This window comes from Brachyistius frenatus, unplaced genomic scaffold (assembly GCF_029030835.1).
Source record: "Brachyistius frenatus isolate BFR_SWC_R1_liver_20210118 unplaced genomic scaffold, ASM2903083v1 Contig_272, whole genome shotgun sequence".
NCBI lineage: Eukaryota > Metazoa > Chordata > Actinopteri > Embiotocidae > Brachyistius > Brachyistius frenatus.
This window is the reverse complement of record NW_027210871.1, coordinates 293,740-312,503: the sequence shown is the minus strand read 5'-3', so window position 1 is coordinate 312,503 and position 18,764 is coordinate 293,740. Positions and strand designations below refer to the sequence as shown.

General features: G+C 41.9%; 1 protein-coding gene across 2 annotated transcripts; it reads left to right on the top strand.

Annotated features, from left to right (window-relative positions):
* Positions 1–1,625: 1,625 nt before the first annotated feature.
* Positions 1,626–17,077, top strand: LOC138634679 (tyrosine-protein phosphatase non-receptor type 5-like). Of its 2 annotated transcripts, XM_069721744.1 has the most exons (15): positions 1,626–1,970; positions 5,974–6,082; positions 8,046–8,322; positions 9,388–9,510; positions 9,645–9,737; positions 9,946–10,202; positions 10,378–10,570; positions 11,063–11,147; positions 11,431–11,510; positions 11,679–11,816; positions 11,904–12,014; positions 13,687–13,847; positions 14,050–14,163; positions 14,638–14,732; positions 14,876–17,077. In XM_069721744.1, the coding sequence occupies exons 3-14, from the start codon at positions 8,053–8,055 to the stop codon at positions 14,729–14,731; spliced, it is 1,719 nt and encodes a 572-aa protein (XP_069577845.1). In that variant the 5' UTR covers positions 1,626–1,970; positions 5,974–6,082; positions 8,046–8,052; the 3' UTR covers position 14,732; positions 14,876–17,077. The 2 variants fall into 2 exon arrangements, with proteins under 2 accessions (XP_069577845.1, XP_069577844.1); XM_069721743.1 differs by lacking the exon at positions 1,626–1,970 and adding an exon at positions 2,064–2,142 and having other exon boundaries at positions 14,638–17,077.
* Positions 17,078–18,764: the final 1,687 nt, after the last annotated feature.

Genomic DNA, 18,764 nt, shown 5'->3' with positions numbered 1-18,764 from the left:
GTCAGTTTGTATTTCTCTGTTTGTGGTACCTCACTGTGCTCGCAGGTATCTGCTACTTGGTATTGTCTATTCAGTGCTAAAAGTTGACTTTGAGTTGTCAGCTTCGTTGTGACACAGCAGGCAAACAAAAATTCTAAAATCTTCCTGCCCGACACCAAACAACAAAATGAGCCACTAGCAGGTGAACATAGGGGAGCATTTTGTAAGCAATGGATGCTACTATAGCATGTTAAATACTGTACATAGTAGTACAGTGTTTATTGCAATGTGTAGTAATGTACATACCATCTGGTGTCTTTTTTTAAAATTATTTACAAGGATCATACACAGCCTGCTGTGGCAGTGCTGTACAGCCATGCCAATAAAGCAAATTAAAATGAAAAGAAATGGTATAGTGATTGTGTTGCCCTGTATTTGTGTTGATCATATAGTGGCTGTTTTTCACTGGTGAGTTCATAGAGCTGACAGGGAAAGGCTTGCCATATGGCAAGACAGGAAGGAGGGAGATGGAGAGAGGGAAGAGAGAGGAGAATACACCAGAAGAGAGGAGAGACGAGAAATGACAGGAGGTTTCAGAAGAGAGAAGAGCAAAGGGAAGAGAGAGAGAATGACAAGGGACGACGAAAATGACGGGGACCGGAAAAAGAGAAAAGACCTGGGTGATGATGAGTAGGAGGGGAGGGGGGAGGGGGGTGATCGAGATGAGTGAGAGAGGTGGGTGGCAGAGCGTACAGCTTGGAAGCAGAGGAGGTGACAGTGGGGGGTGTTCACTGCTCAGTGATGTGTTATGATCTGACTCCCCCCACTATACACACACACAAACATGTTTTTGTCACTTAGGAAGACACTGATTTCATTTGTTCTTGGAGACTTACTTCAAAAGATTAGGCCGGAAATACTCCGGCCTAAACCAGCATTGCGTTGGTCCGTCTCTCAATACGTTATGAATTTCTTCAGCTCGTCTGAGGCACTCAGCCCCAAACTCTTTCACTCCTACTGAAGATGTAAATCTTTAAAAATGAGTCACAAATACGGTTTCACTTTTCAACTAGGCCCAGTTATTTCCTAAAATGGTCAATTGCTGTAGAAAACATTTCTCGAACAGTTGATAAATGAAAAATAATAAATAGTGCATGTGTTTGTCTATTTTTAGCAGCGGATTAACACTCAATTGATGCAGTACTACGTATAGCAGCAAGAAGGCAAATTACAACTACGGTGACCCTGTGCAGTGTCACAGTGCAACGTGGTTCACTAATGTATTTTTAATACTTTGGGGCAACAGTCTATTGCCAGTTAGCAGGCTACATTCGTTGTTGTTGTTGTTGTTGTTGTTGTTTTTATACGGTTTGTTGACAATAATTCAAATGTATAATAACACCTTTCTCTAACCCTAAAACTTAATGTTTTATCTTGTGGGAACCATCCTTCAGAGGCAAGTCCCCATAATGTGACTGTATGAACAGATTTATGTCACCACAATGTGATTATTAAACACACATGCATACACAGTCTTTCTCTGTGTGTGTCTCTCTCTCCCTCCCTCCCTCTCTCTTTCTCTCCCTCTCTCTCTTTCTAGCTCCCTCGCTCGCTCTCCCTCGTTCTGGCTCTGTTGCCAAGGCTACCGTACAGCCTCTTGCTGCATATACCTAGACGAAGCTGCCGCCTGTGGATCGCTCTCTCCTCCAGGATACAAACAAAAGAAAACCCATTAGACTTTTATACCTATATCGCTCTTTCGCACGCAGACACAAACCCCTACATTTCTAGATTCTGCCTTCTCTCACCTCACACAAGTCCTCTGTCTCTCTCTGTCTCTCACTGCCAGCTCTTACATGCAAACACACTCCTTCTTCTCCCAGACAGAGGAGCAGTAAAGGGATTGGCGTGGTTCTTGGTGTTTGGCTCCTGTTTTTTTGGCTCGGCGGGAGCAGGGCGGCAGATGGCAATGTGAAGACGGGCTCAGCCAGGTAAGAGGACTTATCCTAACCAGACTTAAGGCTGTGGGTGAGTGACTGTTCCAGCCCTCCTCTCCTCCCCCTGTCTCTCCCTCTTTCCCCCACCGTGGCTGTGCGACATGAGGTGAATACCAATTCTTCAGCACGGTTTATATGGCCGCTTTGCTTTCCTGGCAGTAAAAAGGTAGGGATGTGTGATGTAGCCTCTGTGTGTCTGTGTTTATTCCCAGATTATTCAAACTGATCGCTTGCCAACAGGTTGGTTCTTCGATGCTGCCATGAACTGTACATTTTCCCTCTCTATTATTAGTCAAAGCTTGATTCCCTCTGTGTTGTATCATGTCTATGTGACAATGTGGGAGTTACCAGAGAGAGAGAGATGCAACAGTCCACCTCCCTGGGTGATTCATTACTAATCCATCCAGCTCTGCACTGTGTGGTCGCTCTAGCTCACCGTAGCCATGTACGTGATATGAATGGTGTTTTGTCTTAGTATGAATGACTGCCAGAGAATGCCATTCCTGCACTGGTGTTTTGATGCAGTGCAATCATGTAACACAATTCTTTGTCACCAGGAATCCAGATTTATCTCCAGTAGCCTGTAAATCAATTCGCTATGCAGCACATTTCAATTATTCATACCGTATAGCTTAGGCTGAATTGTAAGTTTATATGTGTGTTAATTAGATTTCTCTTTGAAACGCTTCTGGAGCTGCTGCAAGATATTGTTGGAGTACATGTAAACAATAGAGCTGATTGATTATCTGTCTCCGTGATATACAGGAGGAAGCTGCGGGCTTGCTGGGTATTTCATTTTAAGGTCATTGTGGGCTTATGTGTGTATTAATATCAAGATTTGATCTGTGTGTGTGTGTGTGTGTGTGTGTGTGTGTGTGTGTGTGTGTGTGTGTGTGTGTGTGTGTGTGTGTGTGTGTGTGTGTGTGTGTGTGTGTGTGTGTGTGTGTGTGTGTGTGTGTGTGTGTGTGTGTGTGTTTGTGTGCATGGGAGAGAAAGGTTGATGAGACAGGTCTTGGCCCTCATGACTTTATCTCACGTTACCATCTCATCATCACTTTCAGTAAGAGCTTCCTCTTACCTCGTCTCTGCCACAGGAGCACTTCTGAAACACGCTCGATACTTCCTCTTTATTCACTGTGATTCACCTGCAAACAGGAAATTCGGCCACATAGTTTACCTGAGATATTTCTGTGTTATGATGGGAACACGTACAACAAAGTAAATCAGAAGCTGAACATTTTTGTGTCAACAGCAAATTTGGAAAAATTGTTTTCCAGACATCAGGCATCAGGGATATCCATTAAGGCACGAGCCAGCTGTCACCACATTAATTCCCCTTGTTCCTGATAGCAGGAAAGAGCTTTTACACAACTGGCAGCCCTCGATCACTCCTGGTCCTGTGGTCCTCCTGAGAGGCCACAGGCTTATTGTATGGCTCAGTTTTAGACTCAGCTGGATGGTGGGTTCTTGAATGGATGCGGATCAATGGAAACACTATGCCCATACTCTATTTGAAGACTGAGGGGGTGGTGTTTGTAAGGACTCAAGGACAGTAGACCTTCAGTGAGGAATGCGGCTGAATCAGCTGTCAGGTTTGACTTATTTCCATGAATCTATTTCGCCTGAGCTCATTGCTAGTTATAAATATATTTTATTATTTTTTTTGTTAAATTAGACCAAGTCTTTTTTTCAATGAGGCTTCTTATTTTCTGCCTTTAATTTCAGCAACACCTTTAACATTCATTGTGAGTTACTCAACTGTCAACAGTGACACTGTGTATAAGCAAAAACAAGCTGCTTTTTGATCACTTTTTCGGCATCAATACCAACTATTATCACTGTTCAAAGCCAGTAAAACATTTAAAATTTTAGTGGGGAATCTGACATTTCTAAAGATACCACATATAGCTGTCAAATGAAGCTTAATTCGGAGGGGAAATGTGTATAAAATCATGCATGAAAGTGGCAAAGTGAAGTGTTTCAGTTTTAAGTATTTGTCAATGTTCAACAATTACGGTAAAGCATGTATGAAACTCAGAGTGTGGTATTTTCTATACTGGGTTTAGAATAATATACAACAATCTGTATAATTTTCATGTTGAAGGCTATAATCAAAAAGATATGTAATATTTCTCTATTGGGAAAATGGTTTGACACAGCATGTTGGTAGAAAAAAAACATTGCTTTCCAAGTGGAAGGACTCCCACTCCTAGAAATAATGTAATGTTTAGGGAACGTTTTCAGCGGGACGTTTGTTTTGTTTCCAGGCTGTTCTTCTTAAAGGTAAGATAACGTTCTCTAAAAACGATCTTAAATATGTTGAGAACATTACCACAGTATAATGTTTTTAAAGCACATTATCTCACTCCAAAATAATATTGGAAAAAATAATTAAAAAAAATACCTGCCACTGAAAACGTTTAAAGAGTTAGGGCAAAATGTTATGAAAAAGTATGAAGAATGGTAACACGGAATATTTTTAGATTGTTTTGGAGAACATTATCCGACCTTTAAAAAGAGCACCCGGGAACAAAAGAAAAAACGTCCCACTGAGAACGTTACTAGAACATTGCATAATATTCTCAGAACATATATTCAAAAAAATAATTCAGCTCGTTTGTGACCTCAGTTTTCGAAAATCCTGGCTACGGCCCTGGTTAAATGTACCAGTAATCCTCCAAACAAGCACTCGGCAGACAGAACAAGTGGCAGAAAAACAGAGATATTTACCACAAACAGAAGAGGCACAACTTTTTCAGACAAACGTGAATATTGTCACTTCTCTCCCAGTGCAGACGTGTGTTAGTGGGTTTTTTTTTCATGCAGCGCATCTCGTCTTTGAGTGTGTGTGCACACACTACAGTATGATGGTTGCCACAGTTACCGAAACGCCAACCTCACTGCGTCATTGCTTCAGACAACCTTCGCACAAAAAGAGTTTATTTTCCTCCCATTCATCCCTCCATCCACTCATCTACCTGTCCACCTATTGTTTAAAAATGGAAGCACACTGAACTTTCTCTTATACAAACACAATCTACAATACACCTGAGTGTGTGTGTGTGTGTGTGTGTGTGTGTGTGTGTGTGTGTGTGTGTGTGTGTGTGTGTGTGTGTGTGTGTGTGTGTGTGTGTGTGTGTGTGTGTGTGTGTGTGTGTGTGTGTGTGTGTGTGTGTGTGTGTGTGTGTGTGTGTGTATACTTTATATATGTGTGTATACTTTATATATGTGTGTATGTTGTAAATATGCACATTACCATGGCTACGAGCTGGGCTAACTGGCGTCATCACTTCAAAACCACCTTCACAGCAAGCAAAGAGAGAAAGAAAAGGACTCAAAGCAGCTCCCCTCTGTTCAACACCTGCACTCACACACACACACACACACACACACACACACACACACACACACACACACACACACACACACACACACACACACACACACACACACACACACACACACACACATAACTCCTGCTACTGGTGTGGTCTCATATTCCGCTGAGCTCACCCCATTCGTTCAACAGGGTCCAGTGGCACAGAAGGAGAGGAGGGGAGACGGTAGAGCGCAGAGGAGAGCAGAGAAGGCTTGACTTCATGCATACTGATTTGACTGGAGCAATCTGAATGTATTTCTGAGGGTGTCTGCTTAGTCTGGCTTGAATTATCTCTGCCTCTTACGGAAGGAGACAGAGAGAAGCAGAGGAACAAAGAGAGGGGAAGAAATATTGACAGTTTACTGTGTCACCTTACATCACTATCCTCCGCTCATGAAAGCGCAGCTGGGAGCTGACAAGGGTGCAACTCTGCTCCATCTTCAGAGGAAACTGGATTACTGTCTTAATTTGTCACAGGGTCTTTCTACTGTATACGTAGCATTTTTGGGGAAAGATTGGTTTTATGTTTGAATGACCTGTGACTGACATTTTTCTTTCCTTTATTTTGAATTCGAAACCTTGAGATGCAACATTTGACTGCCGTTTTGTGTCCTTCAGAACTGACTCTGCCTCACAATGGCTGACAACGACCGGTTGCCACAGGATACAGGATTTAACTTGATCATGTGATCTGACTCCCTCGCCAGTTCCCTGCCATCTCTCATAGGTGAGTCATGTGACCAGCTATATGGTTCTTTGATATTCCAGGAAAGCCAACTGGGAAATTATGTTCTTGTACATTGTTCAGTTGGTAGTCATTGATGAAAACTTGTTCCAAACTCACTCGTGACAAATTTAGCCATCAGCAACACATTCAGACAAAAGTGATATGTGTGCAAACAGCACACCGCCATTCTCTCATAAGCCCCCACATTCACACATCCGCACAAACCACATGGCGGTAATCAGCCAAATGTACAAAACACCTTTATTAATGGTTGAAGGACAAAAGTGCAGGGCGGAATAAGGTTTTGAATACACTGCTGACTGATACAGAGAGAGGGGTGTGTGTGTGTGTGTGTGTGTGTGTGTGTGTGTGTGTGTGTGTGTGTGTGTGTGTGTGTGTGTGTGTGTGTGTGTGTGTGTGTGTGTGTGTGTGTGTGTGTGTTGTCAGTAGCTGATAATGCTCAGGACTGATGAGAGGGATGAGAGCCACTCTGTTGCCAAGGTGACGGACAGGGCTGTAAACACGCTACCCCTGACTCATCTCTCCACAATAGAGCCTCTCTCTCTCTCTCTCTCTCTCTCTCTCTCTCTCTTTCACACACACACACACACACACACACACACACACACACACACACACACACACACACACACACACACACACACACACACACACACACACACACGCATTCACACAATAGAGTCCAATCTGAGGGAGACAAGAGGATCCGGAGATGAGAGCCACTCCAAGCCGCTTAGCTATACATCTGAATAGGCCTGTGGAATAAACACAACCCTCTCTGTCATATACACGCTCATTTAGAAACATACAATCAGATAGACACACACAGATAACCTGACAAATACAGTTAGCACATGAATAAACTGAACATCGTTGATTTGTCTTGCTGAGTTGAAAATGTTAAATTATTTGCCAAGACATTTTAATGGCCACGTGAGCCGAAAACCCTTAATTTTTTTTAATTTTTTTTTTAACTCTGAAGTACTTCTGCATTTTACCTGTTGCTCATTCAAAGGTCCTACAATTCCTAAGACTCATTCAAAGGTTTAAAAAATAAGGGTGGGTTGCTAAAGTTTGATTCTTTTATCCCAACTGAGTTATTTTGATAACGAATCGAAAAATGTTATCATTCAGTATCAAATTTCGATACCAAGGCTTCATCCACACTAACATGTGTTAGTTTTAAAAGGCATAGCTTTTGCAATGTTTGCAAAGGAGTAAATCTCACCAGCATCAGTGATCCAATACATCATTTACCAGACATGGGCAGCCCGCCAACGTAGATAAAATCATGCAGTTTCAACTTATGTAGATGTTCCATTAAAATAATGTATTTCTCTCCTTTTACTAACTTTTGGCCGCACACCTGTCTGAGTTGTACTCCAGTAACTGGAGTCTTGTCTGTGCACAGCGAACATACCAACAGCCTGCATGAAACGTTTTGGGGACATTTGTAAAATTTTGCTAAAAAGAAAACCTGGGTTACACTCTCCCCCTCTCAACTGCATGAAAACTATACATTTGTACTGTAAAGTTTTAATTTGGTTGAAATTGGTTTCATGAATTTGGTATTCACAAAGGTATCGTTCAGTAACCAGTGTCCCAGTCAAGGTATCGGTACTGGAATCAAACATTTTAAAACAATACTTTGCCCCACTCAAAACACATTAAACTATGAAACAGCAAACAGCAGCCACATTGGCCTTTTTTCTGTTTATAGTGGGCAAAGCAGAAACTGTATTTATCTAATTGAAACAGATTTTTTTGAATATTCTAGAAAATCACACGTTCTTAATATTTTTATGTTTTGTTGGATTTTCAAATAGTTTACATGGCCTTGCACCCATAATACCTAAAAATAAAAATAAATACACGAGTATGATATAATTACATTAGGAAGACCAATCAAATACATTTAACACAAAGGAATCTCATTTAACAGGGGGATCATGACCTGCCGGCTGAGTAGCTCCACTCGTTCCCACACCGAGGACTCCATCTTCCTGAGACCCGATGACGATTCCGTCTGGCTTGATGAGCCGACGAAGACTGAAAAGATAAGCGATGGAGTCCCTAAAAGAGACGGTCTCCCAGAATGTAAAGACGGACCCAAAGAGGGCCAGAGCCCACAGGGAGAGGAAGTGTTTATACATAAGGTCTACGCACTGGTGATTGAGATCCACTGCTGGGCAGCTCTGTTTATCATCTCCCAAGTCACGGTATGTGGACCAGATATGCAAAAAGTGGATTTTATTTCTCAGATGTTTGCTTTAGATCAGAGGAAGTTTGAAATGATCTTTCAGCACAAGCTTTAGTGTTATATATGAAGATCCCACAGTGTAATTGTATTAGTAGCAATGCAAATGATTCCTTAACACAAGGATTTCTCTCAACTTGACTTCTATTTTTCCACAAAGATTTTCTTTTTATATGCATTATTAAATGTTCAAGTGTTGGAAGAAGTACTCAGCTATTTCACTTAAGGTAAAGTAGCAATTCCACAGATAAAACATATTCAGATACTAGTAGAAGTCCTGTATTCAAAATCGCACTGAAGTAAAAGTGCACAGGTACTGTCAGCAAAATGTACTGTACATTTATCATATATGAATGACTGGAATACACTTTACTGACATGTACATCTGATCAGCATTTTAATGTTGTCATGGTAGAGCTAATTTCAGCACATGAGGCATTTAATCTATGTCTATTGGATTAGATGCTTACATATTGCAACTGATCATATTTTAGGTATGAAATATTGATCTGGAAAGTAATTAAAGCTTTCAGATAGATGTAGTGGAGGAAAAAGTACAATGTTTCCCTCTGAAATGTGGAGTGTGTAAGTATAAAGTAGCATCAAATGGAAATACTCAAGTAAAGAACAAATACCTCTAAATTGTACTTAACTGCAGTACTTGGGTAAATGCACTGGTTTACTTTCCACCACTGGCGTTTTCATATTCTCTTCAAGTGCCTTTTTCAGGGTTGGAAAAACATTTTTTGGGGTGCTGGGGATCAAACCGGACACCCCATTAGTATTTATTCTTCCCATCTGTATGTTTGTTGACTTCATGTTTGATTCATTCGAGAAAAAAAGGACAGGTGCAACATTACCATAAGTAAAAAAATAAAAAAAATTGTCTTGTAAATGCAGCCATGATTATGACACCAGACTGTATGTGTCCCATTTACATATTTTCACCTGAGAGCGGCCGTCTCATTACCACTGCATGAATGACTGGAGCTGTGACAGTCTCCCCTCCCTGTCTCTCTCCTCCCAGGGGTACTGGGTGTTTTTTGTGGTGGAAGGAAACGGACCACTCTCTTCCATCTACAAAGCCCTGCAGGTCATTGACTTCTACCTTGGCTTCATTTTACCCTGCCATCCGATTTTCGGAAAGGACGTAAGTGTTGTTTCTGGATGTGACCAATAGCTGTATTTATTCTGGACGGATACCACAAAGAAAAAAGAATGTGAAGCGTTTAGTGTTGGCTATGTCCAACTAACTCGTCCTCTCTGTTTCTCTGTACTGTCCAGTCAATGGTGTTGATGGAGGTGGTAAACACCAAACAGCACAACTGGATCGTCCACAGCACTGCAGGCATCGGTGTGGCCATCTGCGTTATCATGGTAAAACACTGGGCAGATCCTTTTCTTGTTTTTAAAATGTCAAACTTTTCAAATTAATGTGAGATTATGGTGGGTGCTGATTTATTGTAATTTACCATGAGTGAAAACAACAATCATGAAAAGGAAATATATTGACTGGATCATTTGTTTCTTCATATGGAGAAATAAATGCCATTGACTGCTTCCTTTCCTGTTCATCTTTCCTCAGGTCGTCCACATGGTGTGTAAGTGGCGTTACGGCACTGGCTTGTGGTCATCGGGACCGGTGTCGAGGGACATTGGCGACCGTCGTCAGTCCGTGAGCCGACAGCCCTCCTTCACCCTGTCAGAGTGGACGGATGCCCAGGAGGACCTTCTAGGCCTGGACCCTTTGCCCCAGACCCCAGTCTTTGAATTGGGCACCGACACCAGAACGGAGGGAGACGCCGCCACCCTCACCGTCACACCAGTGGGGCTTCAGGAGAGGTTAGAGTAGAGCGAGCTGCAGAGGAGCAGCAGGGTTGAGGGTATTTTGGGATGTAAGAGAAAATGCTGCAGGAAGACATGTACTATATCCATTCTATTTTTTTATTATTTTTTTATGTTCACACAACAAATAGGTGTACAAATACTGTTGTCTGACTCTGTTTGAATCACACAGGAGAGGCTCCAACGTTTCCCTGACCTTGGACATGTGCACTCCGGGCTGCACTGAGCCCTACGGCTACGGAGCCCAGCTCTCTCCCAGAGACCAGTCGGCCCAGGAGTACCTCCGGCAGGGAACGCACACCCTCACCCCTGCCATGCTACACACAAGGGCCATGGATGACCAGAACCTGCAGGCTGAGTTTTATGTGAGTCTAGCAGCAGCAGCAGCAGCAGCAGCAGCAGCAGCAGCTCACCCACCTACACTCTGTAGATTAACACAGATGAACAGAGACTCACCGGAAAAGACGTACACCGACACATACTGACACACACACAAAGACGCAGGCACAAATGCACACACCCACACATGCAAACCCCCTTCAGAGCGCTGCACACACCCGTAAGCTTTTCCACCGCCTGTTGGTGGGCGAGCATTTTTGCATACAAAAACCCGCAGAGGATTCCAGTGTCTGCTAGGCAGAAAGATGTGCGTTCAAGATCAGACATCCATTATACATAGACTTTTGGTTAGAGGCAATTAAAGAGCAACAGTTTAGAGTGAAGGTCACTGGATGACTTAATATCTTTTAAAATGATTTTCCTATGTTATGTTGTCATGTAGAAGGCAAGGTTTCGACTTTCCCCATTTCTATAAGGACTGATTTTTGTTGCACTCATTGTTCTGTGTCCATTGGCAGGAAACTCCCATGAACTTTGTGGACCCTAAGGAGTACAATTACCCAGGGCTGGTGAGAAAGAACCGCTACAAAACCATTTTACCCAGTGAGTACAGCTGCAGCACAAGTCAGTGACAGCAGCCACTAAAAACAGATTGTGGCGTTAGGCATGATGTAAAAACTCTTTTTTATGGTGTTTCTCTTTAATAGTTTCACATCCTCATCAACTATATCGCTGGCATGTATTATAAAAAGGCTTTTTTTTTTTTTTTTTTACAGTATCTGTACTCACACTGACTATTTTCCCCATCTTCTTCCGCTGTTATCTCTTTAAATTAAAATCCTTATGTCTCTGTTTCTCATGATAATCTCACACTGTCCATCTGCAGATACACACAGCAGAGTCATCTTGAAGTCTCAGGATGAAGAGGATTTTCTCACCACCTATATCAATGCTAATTATCTCAAAGTGAGTGAAAATACGTGTGTTTATGAACAAAATCTTACCCCAGTACTGCTCTGTGACACATATACTGTTTGTTTATTTATTCTCAGTGGATCTGACCTTGCTATTCACTGTTAACAAGTAGCTGTGCACATGATGAACCCAGGCTTGTTTGTGTGTGTCTGAATGCAGGGTTATGGAGAGGAGGAGCGTGCATACATTGCCACCCAGGGTCCCACTGTGAACACGGTGGGGGACTTCTGGAGGATGGTGTGGCAGGAGAGAAGCCCAATCATAGTGATGATCACCAACCTGGAGGAGAAGAACGAGGTCATTGTGGAGACACACATGATGACGGATATATTGATGGATAAATGGAGGTCAAAATAGTAACTCGTGTCCCCCTGCGTCTTGTAGAAATGTGCTGAGTACTGGCCTGAGGAGACTGTGACCCACGAGGGCATCGAGATCACTGTCGTCACAGTAACCCAGGAGGATGACTACAGTCTGAGGGTGTTTACTCTGAAGGTAACCCACAAAATGTCTGTCTGCCACATAAGACAGGCACAACACTACTTAAATCAATAAGTTAAAGGGTCGGTTCAACCAGTTCTCCTTTGCCTCTAGTGGTGTCGAGCTGTAACTTCAGTTTTGTTTATAAACGCAGTTGAGGTAAATTGAACTTCATTTCTGGTGCTGGCAGCATTCAGAATTTGTATTAAAACAAAAGTAAGAGTTCACAGCAATGCTAGTATCTGTGTGACGTTGTTCTTTGGTACAGATGTGCTTTAAGTTAAATCCTAACATCTGTTTGCTATTATAGTTAAAATGAAAATACTCATGTTTAGCAGGTAATGTTCATCCTCAGCATAGTGAGTTGCATAATAACCTATGATAATCAGCACTTGATTATTCACTTGAAAGTGAATTATCAGGTTTTCTACATTAATGTGTCAAAAATGAATACATAAAAAAAAGTCCCAAATATAGACAGACAACAATGTGCTTAAAACCTAATTGATAACGAGTCTTAATTGAACTTACCCATTAAAAATTCCCTGTGCTGCTAGAAAAAGTAAGTGAACCTTTCCATTTATTCTGCAGTAGATTTATTTCCATGTTTAAGGTTGTTGTCCTGATGCATTACCCACCTTCTACTGAGCTCCAGCCTCCCCAACATTATCCTGAAAGATGCCGTGATAAACTTGGGAATTCGTTTTTTCCCTCAGTGCTGAAAAGCTGAATGCAAATCAATAATATTTGTTCAAATGGATTGCATTTGTTTAAAATTGAAACTTTGATGGTGATCTAACCATATTTAAGGACAAATTTACACATAAATGTGGATAATTTCAAAGGGTTGTCTATCCTTTTTTCATCCCACATTCAGCATATGAACTGCTGACGGTGTGCTCTGTGTAATATCCAGAGTGACAATCATTTCCTGAAAGTCACGCAACTGTTAATTTTTTTCGTGTAAACACAGTCAGAGACACCGATGAAATTCCATCGCCTCGCTTGTATTCGGGTGCCAGTACTAATCTCACAAAAACAGAACCGACTACATACCATAAGAGCAATGTCAGGAAATAGTGTTGTTTCTGGAACCGAACACACGCTGGATTAGCTGCTCCTACCAGCTTGTGTTGACAGCTGACTGAATGTGTTGAAATACTTTGTTTAGATGATCTCACAATTAACATTACACCATATACTGAAAAACACCGCACAAGATTAAAATCTTGTCTTCTCAACATACCAAGAAGATGTGATCCAAGTTTTTATTTCGTCAAAGTAAGTGTTTACATCATCGTGTATCATCGTGTGTGTTTGTTGGGTGGTGTTTAAAGGCTGAGTCAAAAGCTTGTTGTTTATTTGTTACCTCTGACCATGTTCTTTATCTATACGATTAATAATTATTATTTAATTTGATTATGCATAGTCCGTGTAAGAGAGGACTAGACTATGAAAGCTCTTTTTGTACAGGCCTCACTCTTTTTTTTTTTTTTTTGCTGTCTTACTCTGCGTTCATTGTTGTCGTAGCAACTAACACCAAGGTAACAATTTGGCTATACATGCAGAGCAACAGGCTGATCAAAAATCATTTTTAATGCGTCTGTCTCACGTACACACGTGCACAACATAATCACATCCGTATTTCATGACTGCATGTGCGTGTGTGCGCGTGTGTGCACACCAGTGTGGGGAAGAGGAGCGCAGCCTGAGGCAGTACTGGTACACATCCTGGCCTGATCAGAAGACTCCAGACAAGGCTCCACCGCTGCTGGAGCTGGTACAGGAAGTGGAGAGGGCCCGAGATGAAGCCCCGCCCTCCAGTGGTCCTATAATTGTCCACTGCAGGTAACAACTCTTTTTGTTGCTATTTTTTACAATTAACAACCGTAAATCCACTTAGCTCACTTTAGTATTTGCTCATTTCCAATTCCCTGGTGTCTTATTTCCCCAAGGAGGGTTTGATTTTCATCAAATTGGTTAGATCAGTTTGGATCAATACACCAATCCATCTAATTTCTTCTTCACCAATGCAACTTCTCCTCCGCAGTGCCGGAATTGGTCGAACTGGCTGCTTCATCGCCACCTCCATCCTGTGCAAGCAGCTGAGGACTGAGGGTGTGGTTGACATCTTGAGAACCACCTGCCAGCTCCGTCTGGACAGGTGAGATATGCTTAGCACTTACCAACGCTCCTGTCTATCTTTAGCTCTGGCATGAAAGCCCAGCTGACGTTGTTTGATTTGGTTCCGTTCCAAATCATGAGCTACGTCGCTGTGGGGTTTAGACATTTTCTGACATTGTGTACAAACATTCAAGGGTTCCAGAAGAGGAATTCTGTTGACCCTGGTGAACTTCTGACTTCTCTTCTTGTGCCACCAGTAGCTTCCTCCACTGTGTGAAGATTATTTTTTAATTCTGATATTATAAACGTAATCTTTATATTTGGGTGAACTATTCCTTTAAGGACGAGACATACTGCCTTAGGAAGACACTTTTAGTATTTACCTGACAATCTAACATGTAGAAGTGAACTAGTGAGTGGCATACTGAATGTATGGCACATTTTAAATATATAAATTCAAACAGTTATTTATTTTCAAAAATTTCTTGTGCTTGTCATTTCGTGTGTTTATCAGGGGTGGGATGATCCAGACGTGTGAGCAGTACCAGTTCGTGCATCACGTCCTCAGCCTGTACGAGAAGCAGCTGCCTCACACTGCTGAGGAGTAGAGTGAGCGCTACAGCCACACCCAGACCGAGACACACCACTGTACACTGTACCGCCTCTGGTGGTATGCACCACTGTACCTAGCGTCATTTCAGTCTCACCCTTTAACAACGTTCAAACCATGTTATTCTCCTCATCCTCTGCAGGCTTGCTCAGACAGGACTGAAAGGCTGACATGAAATCTGTGCTTATCGTGTGTCTTTGAACAGAACAAACACGGGAAGGTGGGATCTAAAATCGACCCCTAAAAGTCACTGATCCACCAATTCCTGGAGAGTTGCAGAAGTCAGGCCCGAAATAATCCAAGCCCACTTTCATTTCATCTCCACTGCTGAGGTTTCTATCATGAGTCAGTCATCGATGCCTTGTTTTGTACTTGGTCTGCAAAAGCTCCCTCACATACTGATTGTACAGTTACGGAAACGTTACACTGGAACTGAAGTATAATCAGATCGCCTGCAGTGGTATGACTTCACTGTCAATTTCAGTCTAAGAAAGTTAGTGTTGCTAATAAGGGCCCTTTACAGTATAAGTGCCAGCATAATTTAAGTCTACAGAGATAATCAAATGCCAGCCTAATATTTAAGTCTATATTGATATAAAAGTTCTCATGAAATATAAGTTTAAATAACATCTAGCCTTTTCTCGCTGACTCTCACTTTTAATGTAAAAGAAAAAAAGAAGAAAAAATCATTACAGAAGGTCTGTTTCAACTTTTGATGCATTCAGGAGTCACCTCATCTTCAGGTTGCATGGTGCTAAGTGTTCATTAAAGGCATGTGCAATGTTATGGAACATAGGAATGTATAACAATTAGGTTATTAATTAACTAATTAGGATTTCTGTGCAATCTGCAGTATTACAGTTTTACCATGCTGCCTGTGCAGTCATCATGGCCCATGATGTTTACAGTAAACAACTTCTGCATAAAGGCCACATAGACGTTCACTCAGAGGCGTCACAGAGCCGCGGGGATGCTGAGGGGACGGAGGCCAGAAATAGAATCACGCCATCAGAAAAATCAATGCAGAGCTCTGGAGAATCTGACATGTACACAGTCAACGTTTCCAGTGACACACACAGGGAGGGTGTAAAAGCAACGTGTTGGACCTTAAAGTAAAGGATAATCACATGCCCTCAGAGTTTCATGCTCTGCGATGCTTCTGCTTTCAACAGTAGCTTGAACACATCTGTGAAGTAAGAAGCCCATGATAGTTGTATAGACAGGCCAGGCCTAATCTGTATGAAGCACAATAGACCAACTACGGTTGTCTCTGATGTTCAGCTGTAAAAGTTCTTTTTTTTCCCGTATTGTGTTTTGATTGTGTTGAGTTTAATGGATTGCATGTGCTGTATGGGACTCCATAGGTCCACAATCAAAGCGACGTGATTGGTTGTCCTGCTTTTTGTTGTGTAAAAGGGTTTAAAAGCCTATTATTATTGCTTGCTCTCGGCCAATGCTTTTGATACAGTTTGCTTTTGTGAAACCAACCAGAGATATTTTTAGAACATTTTGATACAATCCTTTCGAGTAGATGCCTTGTGTATATTTCCGTTTACACCATGATGGAATGTAGCTCATACTGTGGATCAAACCATCAGTTTATATTGCAAGATTTAACGGAACAAAATGTGACAACTACCTAAGTTACCTTACAGTACAGAAAATATATAGTTTATGCTCAGTCTTCAGCATTATTACTTTTGGCCTTTAGGCTTTGCTTTAATATGCTTTGCTTTCTACGTATGTTTTTATTGTTTTCTTGGAGAATTTTACCTCAGACTGAGTTTTTACACAGTCCCCACTCTATTCCATCTGTGACCCTTGGCCACCCTCAGTTGAAAACACGAGAAATAATGACTATGTGTAAGGCAGCTAAAACAGTGATGACGGTTTTCTATGTAACAAAAATCAAACAACTTTTATCTTGACTTAATGCATCAGCTCAACGGCCATGAACATTACCAGAGGATTGATTTAACTGTGTGGCCTCGGACCAATTTATCAACATCAAATCAACTCGGAAAATAAAACTGCCAAAATTACCTTTTAACAGAACACAGGAGAGAGATTGACAAGAAAAGTTACAATCTATCGTCAGCCTTCTGACACAATCCTCTGATAATGCCCAGTGTACTTGACTGAAGAGCTTTTATTTTGAGTGCTTGTTGTCAGTGCTTACCTGGTCCTCTCCTGATGATCAATACGGGGATGACAAAATAGCCAAACAGTCAGACGAACAACCAACCAGCAATCAGTATTCCTCTCCTCTGCTACAGTATCGCTTTAAGTTGTGAGTTTTTGCATCCAAAATAAAGGTAGATTTTCATGAGTCTGTGCTGCTGCCTTTCTGACTCGACCTCTCACAATTACATTACATTTAGCTGACGCTTTTATCCAAAGCGACTTACAATAAGTGCATTCAATCATGAGGGTACAAACCCAGAACAAGAATCAAGAAAGTACAATTTTCTTCAAGAAAGCCAAACTACAAAGTGCTATAGGTAAGTGCCATTTAAGTGCTACTAAAGTGCTACTTTTTTTTTTTTTTCTTCTATTCATGGTATAGTCGGAAGAGGTGTGTTTTTAGTTTGCGGCTGAAGATGTATAGAATTTTTCGTCACCGAGTCAGACAACCACGGAGCTGGGGAGGACTTGCGGACCTGCCGTGACGTAAGAGGACATCAAGAGAGGAAGACAGAGTAGAAAGGAGAGTGTCTGTGGCACAGTTAGGATGCATGAGTGAGAAAGAGTCAGTTGAAGGGAGGGCAGATAAAACAGAGGAGGCCAGAGAGGAAGGAGAGAGGGAGCGAATGTTGCGACGGACAGGTACAGAGTCTGTTGATGTGGTAGGGTCGTCAGTTTGAGAGAGTGGGAGAGATTAAGAGATAAAGAAGTGGTCGGAGACATGAAGTGGAGTTACAGTGAGGTTAGATGTGGAGCAGGGTCTGGTGAAAATATAGTCATGGTGGTTACCGGCTTTGTGAGTAGGAAGGGAAGGACTGAGTGAGAGAGCAAAGGAAGACAGTAAAAGTAACAGGTCAGATGACTTCTCGGTCTGGATGTTAAAGTCACCCAGAAGGACAAGTGGAGGGCCATTTTCTGGAAAGTATGATAGGAGGACGTCTAATTCTTCCAAGAACTCTCCTGTCACGGCATGAAATTCAAAAGGCAGTGGGGTAAAAAAAGTGGAAGCAGGTAGAGAGAAAAACTCCATTTGGGGAGATGAGTAAACCTGTACCACCACCCCTACCGGAGGGTCTGGGTGTGCAGAGGAGAGAGCAGCAGGGGTGAAGTCTGTCTTGCGGGTAGCTGACTGGCCGTTCCAGAGGCCCCTGTGACAAGGTGTTGGGTATGTGTGGAACGGGTGGGATAGATAACAGAGGAGAGGTTACGGTAATGGTGTGAACGGGTGTGAGGCCAATAGTATCTACAAGAAGATATACGTGAAACAAAATCCTAGCTCATACAATTCAAGGTAAGAAAAAAACCCAGTACAACCTAGAAATCTAGTTGACCTAAAACAGCAGATACAATAGTAATCTAGCAGAGAAGCTTATTTAAAGAATATACTTTGCCTAAATCCAAGTAATTCCAGTCATATGAAACCCCAGAAGTCCAAATGCACACAAACACACTGATGAGTCTTATTTCTGGTTACATGTTACATGTTACATACGAGAGCCCCCTGCTGTAGTGAAGAAATTTCCCCTCGGGGATTAATAAAGTGTATAAAATAAAAAATAAATAAATAAAAAAAAAAAAAATGTGCCAACCATTCCCATTAACACTGCTCGAGGTGAAACACATAGTGCAGTCACATATTTGCACCGCTAGGTGTCAGAATATACAATCTGACTGCCACTGGCATTCAACCGTTTACTCGCACGTTGATGGCGACTGAGAGCAACAGAACAAAGGCTTTCAGTGTAACAAAAGAGAATTGATGATGCTGAATTCAAACACCCACTTATTACAACTGTTTGATTCAATGGTTGAATGAGACACCGTAGATAAATCAGTGTGAATATCTA